Here is a 24,291-nt window from a genome sequence, read left to right on the forward strand (position 1 = left end):
TCGTTGCGTAATTGAAAAAGTTTTATGTAATTAATTCTTATATTTATGTATACGTTATTTATAAATATATATAGTATATATATATTTTTTAAACCACGTTTTCAGAATTTTACTTCCCGAATCTTGTTATGTCGTATCTCACGATATTTGGCTGAAGTTTCATTTATTTTTTTAATCTCTTTTCGCCTTCAGCAAGCCCATAATAAGGTGGCTGAGTGGTGAAGAATGAACCCGACATAACCAAACGAAGTCCGAAAATATTTCTGGGATTTTTTTTCTTTCTGTCTGTCTGTCCGGAGTCGAACCCGGCTCTCTTTAAAGGAAATATGTCGCCTTGACCACTCGGCCATTCTGCCGTCGAGTAAAATCCATGTAATGCTATGAAGAAATGAATAATCAATTTCCTCTTTTTTTTATGTGTGTATTAAAAATAACTGAGATTAGTTCTAGCGTCTAATGCTTTCATTTAACTTACTATCATCTCAAATCTTCCTTCACCACGGCCGGATGGCCGAACAGTCAAGGTGGCGGGCTACCGCTCTGGGGACCAGGATCGAATCTGGACGGGTCAAAAAATCTCCAAGAAAATTTTGGAAGTGGTCCGTCCGGATATATCGAGCTTCGTTCCTCATCACTCAGCCGCCCATCGTGGTCTGGCCGAACCCATAATGTACAGTACTTATATATACAGTGGTGCCTTGTATAACGTACGCCTCGAATAACGGACGCTGCGAAAAACGGACTTTCTGTTTGGCTGTTACGTGACTCGAGCAACGGACTTTCCGGCATAATTGGTGATTGCTCCATGGGTGCGTTCTTTAATAGCGGTCGCTCTGCGTCTCCGCTACTACGGGAGTGCGCTGCTGTTTGTAGGCATTTAGAAACGACGGTGAAAGAAAGAAAGATGGCGGCGCCCGCACTATCGATAGTATCGTGATGGAGGAATCTATAATTCTAAAATATGAGCTTTAAAAGGCAAAAGAAGGGTTCCAATTGTAAAATTCAACCATAAAATGGATTATTTGTTGAAAGAGCATTCAAAATAGCCTCGAAAAAAAAAATTCGTAAAGACACTTACATCACCGCGTGCGCTAACTCGCGCTTTCACAATTTCTAAATTCTCATTCATAAAACCACATAATGGACCCGGAAACGAAACTATCTGAGCCATGGAGGACGTCATGTTGCTTTCCACCGTAAACTACTGCTACAAGGGGCCGTTTTTGCCGTTCGACGACTCGCACTCCCACCGGAATTTAGGAACGCATTCCGCAGGAATTTTTAAACGGATGTCGCTCGCGCAGAGTTACGCAGAAGAATAAAAGAACGCATCCCATGTTCATTTTTTTATGATACAGTGCGGTTATTTTATGCTGCGGAACGAATTAGATGTTTTAACATGTATTTCTATGGGAAAAAGCGTTTCGTATAACGGACGTTTCACTTAACGGACGAGCACCTGGAACGAATTAAGTACGTTATACGAGGCACCACTGTAATATAAATTCCTTTATATAGCAGTGTAGACTCAAACCGGACACGACCACAAAACACCAGATATGACGAAAACTTGGAGTGTCGGAGCGCTCTTACGCGGTTCGGCGAAAACGTGATGGATTTAAACATAGAGAATCTATTTACACATTGATGTGTGTTTTTCTAGAACAATTTTTTAAAAATAAAACAAAAAAAAAAAAAAAAAAAAAAAAACACAACACAGCTTCAAGTGACCAGCTATGCTTATATGTAAATTAACTAACGAAAGAAAAGCGATTTATATTGGATGTATCAAAGAGTAGAACGCCTATTTTAAATATTACATAAATGTAGACCGTTAGTAGATTTTAGCAATTCTACTTAGAAGAATATCTTGAAAAGAAATTTCACGGATTACAGAAAAGCACGGGCAGATGAGTTAATTAATTAATGGAATATTAACTGCGGAGAGAACACCGGTGATCCGTTCGAGTTAAAAAACCGGACGGGTGGCAACATGGTTTAGTTCGAATGGGGTTTCGATACAGTATGATTCAGTACGGGGCCTCCGGGGCGGGATTGAATGGGGTTTCGATCCCGCCCCGGAGGCCCCGGAATCGAATACGAACGGGTCGAAAAATCCCAGGAATTTTTTGGGGGTGGTCCGTCCGAATATGTCAGCCCCGTCCCTCACCATCCGGCCGCCCCATTGTGGGCCTGGCCGAACCCATAATGGGCTTGCTATAAGAGGCCCTCTTAGTGCCCACAGGGCGGAAAGAGTTACAAAAAAAAAAAAAAAAAAAAAAAAGTAGGATTTACCGGTAACTAAGTCAAAACAGGAAAAAACAAGATCCAAGTAAATCACATCAATATAAAATTAATTTGCTACATTTACTAATAATTTACAATTTTAAAAAAAATTATCTACATATAATATATTGTCAATTAGTGTTTAACGTCGTATTTATTACAACAACTAAATTAGACCTATACATTGCAATTCCTTGTATATCAATTACCGTTTACTTAGGTGTTGAAGAATCACTATATTTACTTCTAAAATTTCAATAAACTATAACAACGAGTTGATAATGACGAAATAGTTCAACAATTGACAAAGTAACAACTCACAACAGAACTTTTTTCTTTAACTCTTTCCGCCCTGTGAGCACTAAAGGCCCTCTTTTAGCAAGCCCATTATGGGTTCGGCCAGGCCCACAATGGTGCGGCCGAGTGGTGAGGGACGGGGGCCGACATATTCGGTCCGATCACCCCCCAAAAATCCGATTTTTCGTCCCGTTCGGATTCAATCCCGGGTCCCCCAGAGCGGTAGGCTGCCACCTTGATCCGGCTGTCCTCACTCTTCTATTGTTAGAGCCAGAGTTTTCATTCTCCCTGTAATCGATTTCCATAGGAATTGCCATAATAATTGATTTACATAACACAACGTAAAAATTTATAAGTATTATAAAAAAAAATTATTGTAAAAACAGTGACGGGTCCAGAAGTATCCTAACTCAAAAACAAAAATATTTATTTGAATAAATTATTAGTAACATGTGCACGACGATTATTGCAAGTGGATCGATCAACCATTGTGACAATATTATTTTTCGGTGTTTCTTTTTTAATTAAACAGGTTATATAACATTTTCTACGATTAAGAGCATAAAAATTAAAATCGTCGACTTCAAATAATTTTTTAATATTTCAAAATTAGATAAAATACTAAAATATTGCCAAAATAACTTATTAAAGTTATGATATAAAGATTTTTAACGCAAAATATTAAATATTTCGTATAAGTATGAATGAAATGCGTGACGTTAAATTTAATTAATGAAATTAGGTCTATGCTCTATTTATGAAAGGCATATAAGAGGAAAAATACTAAAAATAACTATCCGAGCGGCAAAATCAAATGCGTTTATAAATTGTCTTTGTGATGGCCATTTTATACATAAAACGAAATTTTATTTGTTGTTTAAACACCTATGACGTAAGAAGCATGGTTGTTGCCTGTTAAAACCGTTGTTATCGTGAACAGTTAGGAAGATGGCAGAAGACGAGGATGCGGATGAAATTCCTGGTATATAATTATTACGTTTTAATGTTTTTGTTTTTCTTTTAAAATAACAATATTTATATTGTTTATAGTTTTAAACGTAAATTCGAGTGAAACATATGTATCGTGTTTTTTGAGGTTAATAAGACCTATGTTTAGTATAGAAAAGGTCAACGATCTTTTATTTTTACCTTTTCTTTAACATTCACAATTCGCTGAGATCGTTTCCATTGTAGATTTTCATTACATTTAAAAGAAATAATACAAATGTTAAGATGACGATGGTTTATTCGCAGGGGCAGATCTATATAGGGACTAATAAGGCCCTGGACCCCCAAGTGTCAAGGGCCTACAAAAATTGAATTGTTGTAATTAATTTTAATATTCTATATCTTATGTTTTTTATATAAAATATAAAGTTTGTCATTCAACACCATTTCATAAATAAATATATTTCAACTCTGATTTTGATGTTATTAAAAATGAATTTTAAATCCCAATTTAAAGATTCTTAATCTAACAAAAAGTGTGGCCCCGTTGGACTTTAATAAACCCTAGATCCACTCGTATAAACACGAGCGGATGAAACACCTTTGAAATGTACGGTACATACCATACTTGTATATACTCGGAAAATAAATTTCTACACATATTTACAAAATGTCTTAATTGTAAATGTTAATAGTTGATTTGTATTATATTACATGTGTAAAATCACCAGAGTGTAATAATGATTCATAATTTATTAAATTATAACAGAAAGATCATTTTAGATGATTTTTTTCAATAAAATAATTTACTAATAATAATTTTTGCAGCACAATTGTAACATTAAATAAATAGTGCTAAAGAACTTGACTGATTTTATATATATCACTATTTATTTTACATGAGAAATATTATGGAAACAGAATAAATTTTGATTAGAATGATTTTATTGTAGATATAAGCATATATCTGCTTATAAGTAGAATAAAATTTAATAAATAGAAATGACAGTTATTTTAATAAAAGAAAAAATTAATAAAACTTTTAGCTTGTTTGATAGCCGTAATCAATAAAAATTGCAATGCTTTTTTTCCTGTTGGAATTAAATGTCTGAAAAGATTTTTTTCAGGAGTACAGAGGTTTATTTATGATTAAAGATTTTAGCATTTAGTTGATTTTGTTTACTGCAATACTTATATGAGCTACATAAAAATGACATAAAAAATTATGTTATGACTTTTATGAAAAAGGAAGGAGCTTTGTAAATGAAATGCTTTTGAAAAATGTTTAAGTAATAAAACTTTTGTAAAACTTGTGTAAGCATTCTTGCAATTTATATCAAAGTAAAAATAATTTTAATTTACTTTAATTTTTGGCTAATTATGAATTTAATTATCAGTTTTATTTGAGAAATTTTAATATGTAAGATAGAAAGATACTTATAAATATGGAAAAAAGATGTTATTAATAACTGATGTAATATCTGGGAAATGTAGTTCAAAAATGTTTGTGAAGAAAGGTTGTTTTCACACGATTTACACTGGTAACAGGTTCCGGATTTAGTGTTGATTTCACCCCCGGTGTTTAAGGTGATGTTGATTTTCTTATTTTCATAGTTGAAAAAGTTTAATGATAAAAAAAACTAATTTGAAAACTACTGGTTGTATGATTTGATATAAATTTACGTATATCAGGTAATGTGTTGCTAAACATGTCAAAAATACAAATTATTTACAGGTGAGAATTAAGCTAATTATCAAATTATGGAATTAAATATTAATTCTGTGGTATAATTAATTAATTAATTAATTAGCTTAATTTTAGTCTGTATGTAATTTGTATTTTAGATAAATTTAGCTAAAAAAGTGGACTATAGTTTAATATATTGCTAACTTTTATATTTATGCAACCTTTTCAGCAATTTTGTTTGTAGAATTTATGTATTTGATTAATACTAAATATTCTCTTTTAATTATATTTGAATTATCCATCAATAATTGATCCAGGAAATTTTCAAGGTTGTTAATGTTGCATTAATTATCCTTATTCTCATATTATTAGTTATTAATAAAGTCAGAATAGTTATTAGTTATTACAGATTAGTTATATTTTAAATTAAAGACAGAATAGTGTTTATTAATTTAAAAAATTTACAAAGTATGGCAGTGTTGCTACTTACATTCATAAATGAAATTTAAAAGTTTTAAAACATTTTCTATATCTAACAACATCCTGATGTTTTCAATGCGTTTTGTCAGTATTTTAAACATGTATATGATATATGTGATATCAAATGTTATTTATAAATTGATTTACTTTTTTGCTGTCCAAATATTTAAATTCTGATTTTTGATTTTTCTAAATTTATGTTGGATTAATACTGAGCTTAAATTTAGAATAATTTATGAATAGAAAAATTTTTATGAATGATAAATTTTATAATAAATTTAGAATAAACAAATATTTTCAGCTACTCTGGGTAGACATCATTAGATTTGGAAATTTCAACATTACAATTCTGGAACAACCAGAGCAGAAGTAGAAGGATTACACTGTGTAGATATTTAAATTTTAAGACAAAATCAAATGAAACATTTACAAAGAAATATATAAAGTACACTTACTGGCATAAAACAAACTTATCTAATTCAAAAAGATAATAAATATATATGAGACTATGTCAGTAACTAGGTCACAAACAGACATTTGCCAGATATAAACAAGAAAATTTCTATTATAAAACTCACTTTTCAAAAAAAATTTTTTTATAAATATTCAGACATTTATCAGAACATTCTACCATCTGCTGATAAAGCATAAAAATTTTTTGATTACTGCCTGAGTCACTGTAATGCATGTTCTTGAATCAGTGGCAAAACTACAGTACTGCAACCTGGTTTGACCAAACTGAGTCCTGGAGTCAATGGAGGCCTGAATATGCCAAGCAAAAAGCTTACCGCCCATGATCAAAACAATTGTTTTTATCGTGGACTGGGTGATTCTTTTTCAGTCAAAGCTAAAGTATTTTTTTTTTTTTTTTGGGATGCAAGTTTCTTCCTTTGTGGTGGGGTGGGATTGGGAAGGGGACCTGCATTAGAATTTTGAACCATGGCTTAAAGTTATTTGCCTCTGTCTTGAATGTTCTCACTGCTTGAAAAATGTTTGCTTTCCAAGAGTTCTTTTAAAAGTCTGAAAAGTTGATAATTGCTCAATGAGTGCCAAATTTGAACTATATAATCCTTTGTTAATTTCTGTTTAAAGAAGGATATAACATAGTTCTTCAATTTGTACAGAAATCTTTGGAACAAATTAACCATGTAAGTCAAAGATTTACTGTGTTTTTTATAATTTATATATTTTAAATACTATACTGTATATATAATTATATAACTATATATATACTTAACTATTTTTTTTTTTTTTTAAATTGTTAAGTATAACATATTCAGCTGTTTTAAGTTTTGTTGGAAACATCTATTTGAAAATTACTTTTACTTACTTCATCAGCTGTATTTCTTAGATGTATAAAGCTTATATCGTAAATATGTTTCTTTTTCCTTTAACATTATTTTATAATTGAAAAATTGAATGTATTATTACATTGTTTATTTTTCTAACATTATATATTTATTATATACTTTTTACTAATAAGTTCTGTTACAAAATTTGCTTTAGTTTTTGCATTATTTAAATTTTCTGCATGTTCCACTTGCAGTTCAAATATTTCTTGAGTTCTCTGTTAGATAAGTTGCAGTTTTTGTTCTGTTAGTCATGAAGGAACTAAATAGAAGATGAGAAATTCTGCAGCTTGTTTTTATTCTTTAAAGGAATGAAGAAATCTGAAATTTGCCATCTGCTTAAGCTTGGGAATGTTACCAACTAAACTCCATAGTATATTACACCAAGGAAACTAACAGTATTGAGGACTGATCAAGAAGTAATTGTCTAAGGGATAAAAGAACTTTGGGAATACTTAAGACTTTGAAGAACTGAATAAGAAGAAATCCTTGCCAATGTCAAAGAAACTGTCCTTACAGATGAACATTTCAAGATAAACCATTCTTCTAGCACTAAAAATGGACTATAAGTTTGTCTTTAAAGTGTGGTACTATCACATGTGGATGCATTCTCAAAAGAAGAAAAGTGATTCACTATCACTGCCTTTTTCACAAGTATGGAGATGATGTAAAAAATATTCTCTTCACAGATGAAAATTTCATACTGCTAATTTAACATGCAAAATGATCGTGTTTACCTCAAGTCAGTGAAAGATATTCCCCTGCTTATCTGGAAGTTTCAAAGGGCTTACCATCCAGGAAGTGTGATGATCTGGGCTAGAATCTGGGCAAGTAAAAGCAGAAGTTTGTTTTGTATCAACAGGAGTTAAAGTAATTTACTGTGAACTAAAGACAGAGATTCTCCAAGCAGTGGTGGAACCATTGAATAGAACTCTTCAAAAAGCAAACTTGCATTTTTCAGCAAGACTCAGCTCTGGCCAACAGTGCCAAAACCAACTGGATTGGTTAAAAGAAAAAGTTCCAGATTTCATTTTGAAGAAAGAATGGCCTGCCATATCACCTGATCTAAAACCATTAGATTACTCTGTATGGTCAATGTTTGAGTTGAAGGTTTGGACTAAAACACAAATGTTGAGGCTCTCAAGAAATCTCTTCTTTGAGAATGGTGGACTATCTTTCTTATGGAAAATATCCATACTGCCATAAAGAGTGAAGATGAAGTTCTTTATCAAAGCACTTAGTGTACACTTTGAACATTAGGAATGCATGTTATATACCTTATTACCTATTTGTTATTAAAATGTTTGTATAATATTACTTTTTATAAATTTTGAATTGTAGACATTTATATTTTTATCAGAACTTATTAGCATATTAGATGTGTATTTATGTATGTATGTGTATATGTATATACAAGAAAAAACATACTAACATAAATAATCAGAATATTTTAAAACAATTAGAAAAAACTTTTCTAAGAAAACTATATATATTTATAAACATAGGAAAAAGTTTTCTTCGAATAAATCCAAGATTTTAATTTTTATATTATCTCAAAAAATTTAATAAACTTATGTTTTTAACTTTTAGAGGAAAAAACTTTTTTCCTTCATAACACAACGATTTTTATTATGAAATTTTATTTAAATTATTTAACAACATTTATAATATATTTCAGATACTGGTGCAGTATTTTGTTTTGGGAAAAGTAATTTTGCAGATAATCAACCTGGTAAGTTTTGGATACGTGAAGATTTAGTTCTACAAGTTGCTTGTGGAGATGAACACACTGCATTAATTACAGGTAATTTACAGTCCATTTCAAATTATAAACACACCCAACTTTTTTCAATAACAAAAACATTAACAATAGTAATGTGTTTGTTATATTAGTATGTTGTGTACAACATCAATTTAAACATTTTCTGAAATTTTTAGATCAATCTGACAATTACAAAAAAAATTATCATAGATTTTCAATTTTTGATTGTTTCAAAAGTATAAACACAGGTGCACAAAAAAACGATTTGCGATGTTTCAATATTTTGTAGGTTCACCATTTGATTTAATTAATTCAAATACTCTATCAGGTATACATTTTACTAGGTTTTGAAGTTGTTCTTGTTTAATATTTTCCCAACAATCCATGATAGCTAATTTCAATTAATTTACAGTATTGTATTGTCTGTTTTGGCAACAAACAAGATGTGTCAAAATGCACCAAACATTCTCTGTCGGGTTTGTATCAGGGCTCCCTGATGGCAAATCAATTACATTAATTTTTTTTTTTCAGCAAATCAATTTTTTGTTGACTTTGATGCATGAATGGCAGCATTATTCTGTTGGAATTGTCAGTTTTTTCAATTATGCATTAATGTATTTAAAATTAAACACTTAATGACATATATTATTATATTCTTTAGAATGTATTACTATATAGTAACATGAAACACAATGCAAATACTTTGAAGAATATGAAAGAGCATCATAGCAGAATATACGGATTAGTCTGTTTTGTTTTTCTCTTTGTTTTCATTTTTAGACTAATTTGTAGCCTTAAATTGAGTATGTAGAGATTCATTGTGAGGAGTTAGAGAATTAAAATATTTCAAAAAATTTTATCAATATTGGATTAAGAATATTACAATATTACATAAGAAAAATTATGACTATAAGTTAACATTAACTAATATAACAGTTTTAAAATTTAAATATGGCAATTGATATTATATTATACTAGGACAGTGTTTCTCAAACATTTTAAAGAGATGCCTTTCTTTTATCTAAGAAAAAAATATCTTACATTCCTTCTTGTTTTCATAAAAGTAGTGACCTATATTTTTTAAAGATTTATTTTATTTTAGTGAAATTAGAGTTTATTTTTTTATTTTTTTTTGTAGTACACAATTATATTTTGAACAAAACTAAAATAGTGCACTGAAATAATTACCTTTAAATGAAATCAAATTGATGATTTAATGATTATAGTGTAGTTTTAATCACAATGGTAATTTTTCTTTGTATAAATAGCAAAAATGCATTTATACAATTCTTCCCGAAGGTAAGTGGAACATAGTATGACGTTGCTAATAATAATACTACAATGATTCTAACCTAGTTTGCAAAAGAGTCTGTGGTGTCAGTTCTACAGGATGAGGCTAAGTAGACTAAGAAGCTTAATGTAGAGATATGCCATAGAAAGCTAGAAACCTGGGATTATACCCAAGAACTCATGTATCTCCCATTATCTACAAGAACAGTTTTGTTCTTGTGGATAATAAATTAAAGTTTAAATTTTAATGAATAAAAATGTTCAAAATGCTTAACATCATGAAGTGATTTAGGAAATGATATAAATTTTTAATTTTTTTTTTTCAATTTTTTAACAATGAAAAAAAGTAAATAGCTGTTCTAAAAGCTGTTTGGTATATTTAAATTATTAGTGACTAAATTTTAGTTAAATTGAAATCTAAACAGATTTTGTTCCAAAACATCTAAAAATTGAATATAATTTAATTATGTATATATTGAGATAATTCTTATACAAAGATACTTATTATATTTATTTGCTGAAAGAATACAAATTTAAATATATTTTAACAACAATTAATTATAGTTATTACATATTAGTGTATAATTCTAGCAAGTGGAAGAGTTTTTACATTTGGAAGCAATGAATGGGGACAGCTTGGACATGGTCATACCAAATCTATTAATAAACCAACTTGTGTTAAAGGTATTTATGTTTGCATATCTTAAAATTTTGCTACTATGTTTTTAGGTTAAATATAATATAGAATTTAAAATTCATACATGTAGTTGTAACTATCTAAGGTTGATTGTACAAGTAGTACAAGTAACTTTTTTGGTAATGTATGTATTAAAAAACTAATGCTCTTTCTATGGAAAAAATTTTTTTCATGTTTTCTTGAAAATGGAAGCAGATAATTCTTATTAATTTTTCCAAACAGTTTTTTTCTTTAGAATCCTATTTTATTCTATTAACATACAGTTCAGAATTTTCAAAATCAATTTTATTAATTTTTAAGTTGTCAGATCTCATAAAATCTGACTGATACCTAATGTTATACAACAGTAATTTATCCAATCACTTTATATTGAGAGATCCCATAATGTATCTTTGTGTATTTGTGTTTTATATATATATACAATAGAGAGGTTGCAGCCAAAGTTCAAACTTAAACTTTTTCTCACGACATACTTTTGTTGAGGGAAGTAGTGGCTTATATAAATCTGTATGCAGCTTGGGAAATTATTTTTAGAAATTTAAAACAAATTATGTTCTTGATGGTAGAAGATGCTGTGAAAGAACAAACCTATTTCTATAGTGTTATGATAAGCTATTATGAACACAAATTCTATAGGCACTTCACATCACTTGCAAAAAAATTAAATAATTAAATCATTTCTGGTTTAAAATTGTTTGTTTTTTTTCAATGTTATTTATAAATGCTTAAATGATCATTATTTTAATCAGTGGCATAGCGAACATAACTGGCGCCTGACACTTTATTGGCATCCCCTTCCCCTCCAGAAATACATATAGTTTGTCTTGGAGACCATTTGGGCGCCCCTCTGTGAGTGGCTCCCGGTGCATGATACACCCCCTTGCACCCCCTCGCTATGCCACTGATTTTAATAAAATACATCATAATTTTAACCCAAAATATAAAAAAACACAGACATTTAAGCTGAATTTCTTGTCATGCTTGACATTCCAAATGCCATTGTCAAACTTCTAGGCTTACAAATTGGTGGTGCTCGATGTTTGACATTTACGTTTCAGAGATGAAAACTTCGACCGCAACCTCTCTAATATATAAATGTAACTTTAGATTTTCATATTTTCCATCTTAATTATCTCAATAACCATAAATTTGAAATCTATTACTATTTTAATTTTGAAATATCCATTTTTTATTTCAGTTGTTTTTATTTATTGAAGTGAAAGTTTTTAAGTATTTTTTTTTTTTTTTTACAAGAATCAATGATTATAAAAATTAATTTATAATTGTTATATTAAAATTAGGTTTGAAAAGTTTACGAGCAACATTTGTAGCATGTGGACGTTCTCATACTCTAGTAGCATGTGGTAAGTTTTTTAAACTTTGTTATATTCAGTCGTAGAGAAACCATGTTGTGCTAGATTGCTTATTCGAATTGTTAACAAAATATAATTTAAAAAAAATTAATTTCAATGATAAAATTGTGCTTAGTTTTATTGACAGCTTTTTACAAACTTTTTGATTATAATTTTAATGTTATGGTTTACGTGATTTTGAAATAATTAATTTTGTAAAAATCTTTATAATAAATAAATCTTGTTATATATATATAACAAGAGAATGATGTAGTGATGTAAGATGGAGGTTTTGCTTGACTTTAAGTATAGCTAACATAACCTGTTCTCAGTTTTTCATTCTATATATTTTTGATTAAAATTAACTTTTTTGATTTTTCTGTTAATTGCTAAATTAGAAGATATTTGAAATCTGAAATAAAAATCACTTAAGTTTAGAGGAAATTTATATTTTTCTCAGATGTGTAATATTTTGTCAAGTTATCAGTATTTTTTGGAATCTATAAGCAATCTGTTTTAAAATTGTACCTGTACATCAAGCAAACAATTTATTTCTAAGTTAGGCTTTAGTGGAGGTTATATGACAATATAATATATATATATACCCTGTACTTCCTTCTTCGAAATATTGTATAACCTCTAGTTATACAATTGTTTATATAAGCAAGGATATTTCATAATAAATCTAAAGAAATTGATTAATTTTCTTTTATTTCAAGTAACTAATTTGACACCTTCATATCTTACAAGTAATTGCTCATTTCTTCCTTCTAATAGCAATTTTAAATGTCAAAGAACAAGACAAAAATCATACCTTCTACTAAGTTTAGGACTACAGCAATGTTCTAAGTATTATTCATTTATGCCAATTCAAACTCATTTTAAAGTCAGTTTTAGGTATGTTTTGGTTTCTTGAAGTTTCACAAATTCTAAATTGAATAATTTTCTTTGTTATTTGAAAACCTTATTCATGCATTTTATTAATATGTTTCACAACTTTTTTTGTTAGTTGCTTGAAAACATCCTATCTGAATCTTCAAAATGTCTTTCTCAGTAAATGATCATTTAAAAATTATACTTTTTGTTATTTGTTAATGTCCCTACCTTATTTTCTCTTATACCAAATTTTCTAAAGCAGTTAGGTTTAGTAGGGTATGCCATGAGAATGCACATTAAGAAGGGATTTTTGGAAATTCAGCTCTCCCAGTGAAAAGGAAGAGAGAGTTAGTTTTAGTCAGTATAAAGTGTAAATAATAAAAAAGGAAAGTAAATAGTGGCACATGTAGTATACATTTTGGAAATTAATAAATATTTTAATCATTTCCACTGTTCAAGTAACCGCAAAAACAATAAATTCAAAATAAATGAATTTGAACTAATATTTGAATTCATTCCAAATTTGAAAAATTCAAAACTTAATGTTCTAAACAAGTTTTCTTAGATTTTAGAATTTAAAATTAATCATTTTATTCAAGTAAGGTTATCATAGTTCCTGCACCCAGTAAGATTAGCTATAATCTAATAATCTTAATCTTTGCTATCGTTACTTTCTGCCCGAGCAATGCGGGCTCATCTGCTAGTTTGATAATATTTTAGAAGTTTTGAATTGGAAATATTTAAGAGAAACAATCAGAAAAAATGATTGACTAGATGATCTATTGAGAGTGCCAAATACTCTAACACCACCTTTCCTGGTACATCAAATTACAAGAGCTCTTAGATATCATAGTAGCTATGAGACCTTTTACATTATCATAACTTATTTCAATTTCTGAATATGAGACTTTTTGCATTTGGCAACTTAAAATGAATTTTGTTGCAACTTAGGATTCAAGGTGTTTGTGAATCCAGGTGCAGAATATAAACAGTACAAGTTACTTATAATATATACAGTATATAAGTATAAATTATAAAATTGCTGAGACCTAAATATAAGGTCAGCACTGAATTTTTACTGTTTACTTTTTTGAAAAATCTTTTCTTTATAATTAAGCCAATATGATGCATATTTTGAGATGTCCTGAATATGGTTTCACTAATTTTAAGATGATATCTTTGAATGTATATTTGATTACAGGTTCAATATCTCTTTCTCAGCCTTCTTGAGTCAATCTTGCCTCTCTCTGATATTCTTTAAACATAAAATAAAAAAATATCTCAAAAATTTGCAAAATCCTTTAGATTACAAGTGAAATTTTGCATCAGAAAATTATTTTTGTTTATGAAGAGGCAGTTTGCTTCTCTGTTGAAGAACATTGCACTCTGCTGTTGACAGTGTGTAAGGAACTGAGTCCGAACCTTATTTTTTATTTTATTATTATTTCCGTTTTATTATTTTTTTGTTTGGGGTTTATGTTTATTTAGGACGAAGGTTCCCCACCACTCTCTTGTTAGTAATGAAAAATGAAGAAAAAACAACTCACGGAAAAATAAGCGCCATAGGAAACATCTTGCACACTTGCGCTGCCCGGCGGAAGTAACAGTCCGCAGAAAAAAAGTGGGAGGGAGTCCCCACAATCACTAGTAGAGAAATACTTGATAAACCGTCTTAAACATCCCAGAAAATTATGATAAATATTTTGTAAACGGTTTATAAGCTTTGTCGGAAACCTAAAGCTGCCAGAACAAAGTTAATGTTAGCAACTAAGTATGTAAATAAGAGGAGTAACCCAGCTCAAGTGTGACGTCTCCTCACAGTATAAAATCCGTGTGTTAACCAAAGAAGGAGAGGTGATTTCCAAATCGAGGCGACTGTGAGAGCGAGGTAAATTCGAAAGCGAAGTATTTTCTGATAGAAGTCCAGATTGATAATTGGACGATCCAAGGTGCTAAAGAGGAGTTCGATTGACGATTTGACGATATCGAAAGGATTGAGGAAATAGTTTCTTTGTATAGTGAGGTGACGGATAGACGTTTAATTAGTAAGAGATTTTGTTCATAGTTGCTAAGTATTTGATTTGTCGAATTTCAAAGGGGAATTACTATTAAGTTAAGCTAAGTTTATTGTCGGGTTGACTTGTTGATTTTCGTTAATAAATTTTGTTTGGAATTATTGATATTTGTACATAGTACGTTCTAGTTGCTAATTAAATATATTTGAACTTTTGATTTGACTTGATATTTATCGTTGTTATTACTAATTTTTCGGTGCACGCTTAAAAGCCCAGGCCTGGCAAACTAATCTCGAATCCGCGTAAAGTACCCGTTAGGTTAACGGAAGTTTTACCGATCGTAATTATAGTCGGTTTCCTAAGATACAAAAAAAAATAGTACTTTACAAGTGTCCTATCATGTATCATGGTGTAGAAAGCAATGACTAATTAAACAAGTTAAATAGCTAATTAAATTAATCATTTTGTTGATCATTTGATTATAAAAAATATTTAAATGAACATATAATTAAAATTAAATGCTTTACAAGATTAATAAAATTATAATTAGATTTAGGTAGATGACTATCTTGATTATATTATTTTATACTTAACTGAATATTTATTTGATTTAATATTGTGGTTTTAATAATAATTTGTTAAGTTGAAATGTGAATTGAAATTGTATTATTTCTATTTATTTAGATAATGGAAGTGTTTATGGTTTTGGTTCAAATGGAGAATATCAATTAGGAAATAACGAAGAAGATACTCAGTATCTCCCTGTTCGCATACAAGGTTTAGAAGGTCTTTCTATAAAAATGCTATCTGGTGGAGCTGATCATTCAATGGCATTAACAGGTATTATACATACTATTTAATATTATTATTCGAGTTGTAATGTGAAGTTTTCAATTAACAAAAGAATGGTGAAAATTATTTCTGAAATGAGAGAGTGCAAAACAAGTTTGCGTAACCAAACTGGTTAAAAGCATTTTTAATATCAGAAAATGAAAAATAAAAGTTGAAAACAAATTAAATCAAATATATTAATGAATTCACACAAAAATAACCTTGAAAACAGCAAAAATATTTACTAACTATAACTTTTTATGTTTTGAATACAGAAGTTTTGATTTTTGTTTTAATTAGATATCATTAATAAACAATTTATGAAGAAATATTTTTAAAAAACTATTCAAAATAATTCAAAAATATAATTTTTTATATTAAAAATTTTTTAACAATCATTTTGATATTAAATTACAGTTAATTATTTTGATTTGATGATAACAAAATAAAAATTTACAAACAATTGACAAAGTTACAATATTTGTAAATTTCATCATTATGAATTTTTTTTATAGTTTATTGAATTTTTAGGATTAATAACAAATAAATAAGAAAAAATATTTGAAAAATCTCCCTAGTTGAAATGATTTGCTAGAAATAAATGATTTCAAATGATATGAATTGGTGTCAATTGGTAGGAAATAATCTTGTAATGTTTTCACATCTCTAAAGTTTGAATACATGAGGTCAATTGATGTCAATTGACATAATTTAGTGAGTGTCACCTAATGGTATCATTTGGCAAATGGTATTAAATGATACAAATTGATATCATTTATTAAGTGACATTAAATGAATCATTTGGCAAATGTTCTATTTATCAATAATAGTATGTATTACTTGATTTTAAACTATTTCAAATTTCAAATATATAAAATCAATTTACAAAGTAGTTTTAATGTATCATTTGATATCAGTTGATCACTTAAAGTTGTTTTGTCAATTGACACTAATCGATATCAATTATTTGTATGAAATTGTCCAAAGACTACTTCAGAAATGATGTCATTTGAAAATGATGAAATGATATTTTTACTAGGCCTGTTAAATAGATTTAAATATATATTAAATAGTAATGAAATACCATTCCATTTTAACCAAATGTTTATATTTTACATACTTGTAAAATACAACAATCTGAGGAATTAGGGATTTGTAACATGAATAACTAATTTTTATTTTGTCAGGATTTTGATACCTTTTGGTTAAATATTTGACAATAATGATGTGAATTATGGCTAAGTGATGTGAAATGTATGTGAATACGAAATATATATGTATAATAATAAGTTTATAGGTAAAAAGATGGAAGTTACCATATATTTCCGCAGATAAGACGATAGTTGAATCATAAAAATGGCTCCTAAAATTCTGGGTTGTCTTATAGGACAGATACAAAAAAATTAGATTGAAATTTATATAAATTAAAACCATTATAAAAAAATGGACAAAACATAATTATTTACTAGTACAGAGTAGGGTATGACCACAAAATAGAATAGCCCATATGACGTTTTTGTGAATAGTCAAGGTCATTACCCGAATGCCTGAATCAGTGTGAACGTTTGCAACAATAGCAAGGCAGAAAATAAAATTTGTTCATTTGAAAAATTACAAATAGGACATAATTCTGTATACACTATACAGTATTATTATCCACATGATGATCACTAATCTAAACTAAATTTATAGGCTGTTAATAATTTGGGGGTCATCTTATAGAACAGATATATGCTAAAACTATAAAACTTTGACGAAAATTTATACTTTGTCTTATCTGCGGAAATATATGGTATATTGATTTGCAAAATGTATGAAAGAGAACTTACTTGTTTACATATTTATTTATTTTTTTACAAGTGGAAATGTTATCTAAATGACAAAAGATTGCCACCCCCTGATTAATAGTATGACCCAGATGCATAAAATGTAATATATAAAAATACAAAAAAAAAGGCCATAAAATAACAATAGGATAAAAATATTAAACACTAAGAATTATAGAATATTCATTTACAAATCTGTTTAAAATGACTAAAATCTTCATGTAGTAAATTTTCAAATTCTGTCATATTCTGAGAGATGAGATAAAAGTGTGATCTTTGAGAAATGCTTAGTCTATAAAAGGGAGTAAAAACACATGATGTATTATGCAAATTTTATTGAGAAATTCTTAAACGTAGCCAATCCAACTGTATGTTTCTGTTAAAATATTTATGGAAGTGCAAACAATCAAAGTATTGGATGCACTCTTTAAAACTTGGAAGATCCAGTCTGGACCTGCAAAATTTGGATAATAAGTACAGGTAAATTGCAGAGTAAATTTAAAACTAAATAAATTTTGTCAAATTTTTTCATGATTTTATTTAAAAGAGAGGAGGCAGCCATGGCCCAAAGTGATAAACCATAATCTACAATAGACTGAAAATTTGTGAAAAAAAATAGCAATATATGTTTATGGAGTCACCAGAGGATGCTACAATGTATTGCTAATGCTCTTACTATTTTATCAATGTGACACTTAAATTATATTATAAGAGAGTTTCTTGTCTCAAAAATTGTTGAAACTAATATCTCAAATACTATAGTAGAGATAACAGAGACTTATCACACTGCTACTGGTAACATCAAAATGACACTTCTATCATCAGAATGCAACTTTATTACTGGTATGCATTTTGGTACACAAGACCCTCATCAGCCGTACATAAAAAAATATATAGATATCTACAACAAAAAATATTATGTTTATATACAATTGAAATAACACAAAAAGTCTAACATTCTATTACAAAAGAAAATTTCTCAAAACTAACCTGTTATAGAACAAATTCACAGAGAAATTGACATTAATTACAATTTACAATTTAAAACATATTAAAATAATTTTATAAAACAATTTTAAAAATCTATAAATGTATACGTATAATACTAATGTACAGTTAGCAAAAAAGGTTCCCTATTGTCCAGCTTTACATAAACAAATTAAGTTGTCGATTTTACAAGATTTTTCCTTAAAGTTTAAAATGCCAGTAATTTTTGCAGGACAATGTGTGCATTTACATTCATTTGATATTTTACTTGTGATTAAATGAAATTAGAATTGTATTAATAAAGCTAATTTTCTTTAATTTGGTTTTTAAAGTTACACATCATCCTATATGCGAGGTCGTCTTATATGCGAGTAAATATGGTAATCGAATGAACAAATTTATTTACACTCCAGATATTAGTTTCTCCACTGTTGTGAACTTTCATCTAGTCAAAAAATATTTGAGGACAGATCTGAAATGCTTGTTCTTTTTGGTAGACTTGCAAAATTTTGTATTTATTGGTTACAGCTCCAAAAAAATTCTATAAAAATTTAGACATTTAAGTATTTTAATTTAATGAGAAATTATAGTCTTGAATTTTCTGTCTATTTTTTTTTTTACAGAAGACTAACGTTTAGCTTGACAGAAACACATTGATTATGCAAAAAATCCTTGTTTAAACTGCATATTCTTTATGACACTAAATTGAGAGAGGATAATTTAAATGACACATATAAATGTTTACATTTTTTCTGAAGTTTGGAAAATAACATATATGTGTTATGGACAAAGTGATTAATCGGACATTATTCATAATGACCAAAAAGGGCATGCAGTGTGATAAATATTGATTCATTTATCAAATTGACCGGTCATTATGAATATTGCTACCACCTAGTCGGGCAAAGTGATAATAATATGTTGAGGAGTTATCATCTGACATACGCTTGCCACTCGGCACTCAGTCGCGTGTGTGTATCGTGTTTAGTACCGAATTTTAAATTTGATTTAAAAAAAACTCCATTTATTTCATTTAGAAATATTTATTTTTTGTGAATTATTTTAAAGTACTATTAACTGATATTCTTCCGGTAAGTTAGAAGTAACTTCCATTTTTGACTCTCACTTTTTCTATCATTAACAAATATGCTGATTTTGTAAAAATTTAATTGTTTTCACCTTTTTCTGCTATTAACTCGTTTAATCAGTTGTTCATGTCACTTAATGATTCCTCCATGATTGTTACTTTTGTCAAAGAAAAAAGATTAACTACTAGTCACATAAATTTAAAATTCAGTACTAAATGCAATACACATGCGCAACTAAGATGTAAGTTCTGATTGGCTAACGTATGTCGGATGATCACTCCTCAACGTATTATTATCACTTTGCCCAACTAGGTGGTAGCAGTATTCATAATGACCGGTTAATTTGATAAATTATTGAATTTTATTACAATGCCCAATTTTATTCATAATGCCCGTATTAATCACTTTGTCCATAACATATGCACTCTGGAAGATCAAAATGAACCCAAATAAATTCACTGATTTAATGTGTGAAAAATTCTCATATATTAATTTATAAATTACTTCTTGGATTATGATTTTTAAACTTAATTTAAGGAATAAATAACAAATTATTAAAATAATTAAAAGATAATAAATAGCAAAGAAACTAATTAATTCAATTCATACATTATTTTGATTAATGTTTGATCAAAAGAAATGCATTTATAATTATATTAGTTACACAAGTGTTTACTGTGAAAGTCTTTACTAATATATTTGTAATTATTATTTATATTTTGGTGTGTTATTTTTACAGTTTGTATGAAAAATTCTCTAAGTATAAGTTCATTTTTTAAGTTAAAAATAATTATTCATTTTTAAAATCATCATCCATTATGCATTTTTTTAAAATAAATGAATAAATATATATATATATATATATATAATATAAAATATTTTAATTTTAGACAAAGGTATTGTGTATGTTTGGGGAGGAAATAGTGAAGGACAACTTGGATTGACAGAGCAGTCCATATATTCAGTTCCTACAGAATTAAAATTTGAAGTTGCAGCTATTTATATTTCTGCTGGATATTATCATTCAGCAGTAATTACAGGTATTTAAATTTTATTTCATTTAACAATAAAAATTAATTCTGTTTGATATAAACTTTTTTTGAGATTAACTGTATTCAATATTCAATAAAATTCTTTTTCTACAGATATGTAATATAAAATTATTTATTTAACAAAAAAAATTTTGAACTTTTTTACATTGTAGAACAAATAAAAAGCTTGTGTTAAAATGAATTCTATTTAGTCATAAATGCTAAAATATCCAGCTCTGATATTTATGGAATTTAATTAATTAATTTCGTGGCATAAAAATTTGACAGTTTTGGTTAAAATTTGGGAAATACTTTTTGAATAATCTCTTTTGATGATGATATATTTGACCTAAAATTCTCACTTGTATTATTAAAATATTAATGAAGTCATATTTATCATATCTTGTGTAATTTTTTAAAAATACTCTTTCTAAATATGTCAAAAATTAATATGCAATTATTGTTAAACAACTTCTTATTGAACTATTTCAAATTTTTGAAGATTGTACAGTACATATAATATTTAAAGTTTTTGTAATACAGTAAAATCTGTGAAAACTGGAATCTGAGTAATGTGGAAACTTCTGGAGATGGAAAGTGCAAATATTTTTCAGTAAAACAATTACATTTACTTAACATGTTCTCTGAAAGCCAGAACCTATGAGAGATGGACAAAATGAAAAAATCATGCTGTTGCAACTCTAATATGGTAAAGTATAGATGCAAAAGCTAGAAACTTGTCTAACTATATTTTTATATAAACAATAAAATTAATAAGAAAATAAACATAGTTCTGCATTGTAATAAAATCCATAATAATTTTAAAGGTTTCTGCAAATTATAACAAGTGAGTGTAAAAAAAGAAAAGAAAGAGGAAAGCTATACTAACAATAAAAAAGATAGAATTAACTGAATTTAGTTTTTATGGGATTGACAAAGGGGGAAATTACACTTGGATACAACCTACACTTATGCTCTGTCTATGGTATTTTCATCATGTTCATTTATTTTTGAAAGTTTATTTCCTAATATGTGATAATTGTTCTATAAACATGAGGTGGAGGTTAGACTAATCTTCCAAAATAAAGATTCATTTATCACATTATACTTCTGTTTTTCAGTCTGAGGCCCATTGCATTAAGGATTATTCTGACTGAAGCCCATTGATGTTAGTTGTTTTATTAAAAATTAATCTTTGCTCACTTATTTAATTACATATAAAATCTTTATAATATATGCAGACATCTCTAACAAATGCAATTTTAATATATATATATATAAATTGTAAAAGACTTATTTTTTCACCAAATTTCATGAAAGCATAGAAAGACTTATTTTTTCACCAAATTTCATGAAAGCATAGAGAGACATTTTTAGGGCATTTGTATAGGCAATAGAAAGCAATACAAAAGGGGTAAGATTACATCTCATCAATGGCAGAAAATCTGTGAGACATGGAAACAGAAAATAGTCCCATTGTATTCTACCTTTTGCAGGTTTTACTGTAATATTTTCATGTTTGCTTGTTTATTTACTTTATTCATATTATTAGGTGATGGTAAAGTATATACTTTTGGAGAAAGTGAAGGTGGAAAATTAGGGCTTACAGAAACCCAACTTAAAAAGTTACCTAAACCGCAACCTGTCACTGGACTCACTGGAAAAATGTTATCGGTATCTTGTGGAGGAAATCACACCATTGTTTTAACAGGTAATTTAAATAATGTTTTAAAAATATAAAATTCTATTAAAAGGTTATAATTTTGATTTAAGTAAATAATTATATATTTTTTTTCTTTTATAACTTAATTATGATAAATAATATTTATCATAATCACATTATAAAGTTGTCATTAATGAAATTAATAATCAAAAAATATCCCATTTGCAAGGGCTAACCTCCAGTCCAGAAAGTATTAATAGCTAAATATCTAAATTCTAGAAAAAATCCATTATTTAGATTTTTGGTTTGCCTTAATATGTTGAGGCCTTGCATTAATTAATAAATTCATAATAATAATTATAAGTTAATAAGAATGAAAATTGATTTAATTAATTTTATAATTAGTAAACAAACTTATACTTAAAATTTAGCTAAACATAGCATAATTTATAATTAATCTCTAGTTATTTAATTATAAATGTGTATAATATACTAATATATTTTAAAGAATAAATTTTGATTTTGGTTTTCAATGAAATTCACTATGTTAAAATTTGAAAATTTTTATGAAATATTTTAAGTATTTAAAATAGTATAAATTTAAGTGTTTAAGAATTGATAAATTTATCTTATACAATAAGACCTCGTTTTATGAATTGGTTAACTTCCCAGCTATAAAGTAAATTTTTTGTAAATTGAGTCAAAATTGTAATATATTTAAATAAGATTAGTTCCTTCAGTATGAAAACTGTCTACTAAAGTCAATTAAAAAGTTAATAATTTTTAAAATTTTAATAAAGAATTATAGTTTTTTTTTATAATTATTTAACATAAATAATAGGTTATTTATAAATAAAACAAGAAAAAGTTATAAATATACATCTTAATTGAAAGAGAGTTTTAGTTTGTTTGACTTAGTTTGAGTAAATGGCTGGAACCACCAAAGAGTGATTTGAGAATGGTACAATTGTTCAGATGTAGTGGTGGCAAAAATATAATGGTAAGTCTATGGGAAGACAAGCAACAAACATATTGGACAATCACATGCCATCTAGCAATTTAGTTTTTTTTAACGTTCACAATATTACTGTGAAATTGGGGGGGTGCCGAATAAGTCGGAAACCCACTCGATTGTCACCAATGTGTGAGATCCCGGGGAGGTAAGAGGTTGTCGTACCTCTTTTTCCGGCGACTCACGTGTCTAGGATGGCTGTCACGTAGACGGCGCTGTTACGCGTTACGCGAGTGGAGGAGGAGGAAGATTGGGGCCGACGATAAGGCGAAGCCGACAGTCAAGAAAGACACCATTTTATAACAAAACAAGATTTATTAAACTCGAAACGAACAAAACTACACGTCTACACGTCTACCCTCATAAACAAAAAGGGGGTCCGGAGAGAGAGAGTTTACAAATATATGCTCATACCTCTTAACGAGTCCGTAATAGACAGAGTCCGGTGAAAGTCCCGGTAGGTTGATATTCACTCAGAAGTGACGATAAAGTTTGGCTGATGGAGAGTCAGTTAATGGGCCGATGGCACGTAGAGCTTTAGAATTCGTAGACAGGGCAATGGCACTTAAAGAACTTAGAAACTTTTGAGAGTCCGGCGGATGGCGTAGTGCACGTCGTAAAAGCGAGACGAAGGAGCCCTTTAGGGGGGAAGGAAGCGTCTTTTATAAGTTTTGGATGGGAAAACTTGTCACGTGATCGAAAACGAATCACTATTAGGGCCATAGGTGTTCCCGGGATATTAAATAAACGACTAGTTCGGACGCTAACTATAAACCATCGTGCAAGATGATCTACCTGCTCCGAAGGAATAACG

General features: G+C 28.5%; 1 protein-coding gene across 2 annotated transcripts in view; it reads left to right on the plus strand.

Moving 5' to 3' along the window:
* The first annotated feature begins 3,267 nt into the window (after positions 1-3,267).
* The window catches only part of LOC136978493 (X-linked retinitis pigmentosa GTPase regulator-like), a 65,052-nt gene continuing 44,028 nt past the window's right edge, over positions 3,268-24,291 (plus strand). Inside the window, exons 1-7 of one of the 2 annotated variants that reach the window (XM_067274209.1) lie at positions 3,268-3,565; positions 8,726-8,851; positions 10,691-10,783; positions 12,098-12,160; positions 15,724-15,879; positions 20,662-20,811; positions 22,355-22,513. In XM_067274209.1, coding sequence (XP_067130310.1) covers positions 3,532-3,565; positions 8,726-8,851; positions 10,691-10,783; positions 12,098-12,160; positions 15,724-15,879; positions 20,662-20,811; positions 22,355-22,513 — 781 coding nt within the window. In that variant the 5' untranslated portion in view covers positions 3,268-3,531. The remainder of the gene's footprint in view (positions 3,566-8,725; positions 8,852-10,690; positions 10,784-12,097; positions 12,161-15,723; positions 15,880-20,661; positions 20,812-22,354; positions 22,514-24,291) is intronic. The other variant, XM_067274208.1, reaches the window with a different exon arrangement.

Source organism: Centruroides vittatus, unplaced genomic scaffold (genome assembly GCF_030686945.1).
Source record: "Centruroides vittatus isolate TY-2023 unplaced genomic scaffold, ASM3068694v2 contig_543, whole genome shotgun sequence".
Classification (NCBI taxonomy): Eukaryota; Metazoa; Arthropoda; class Arachnida; order Scorpiones; family Buthidae; genus Centruroides; species Centruroides vittatus.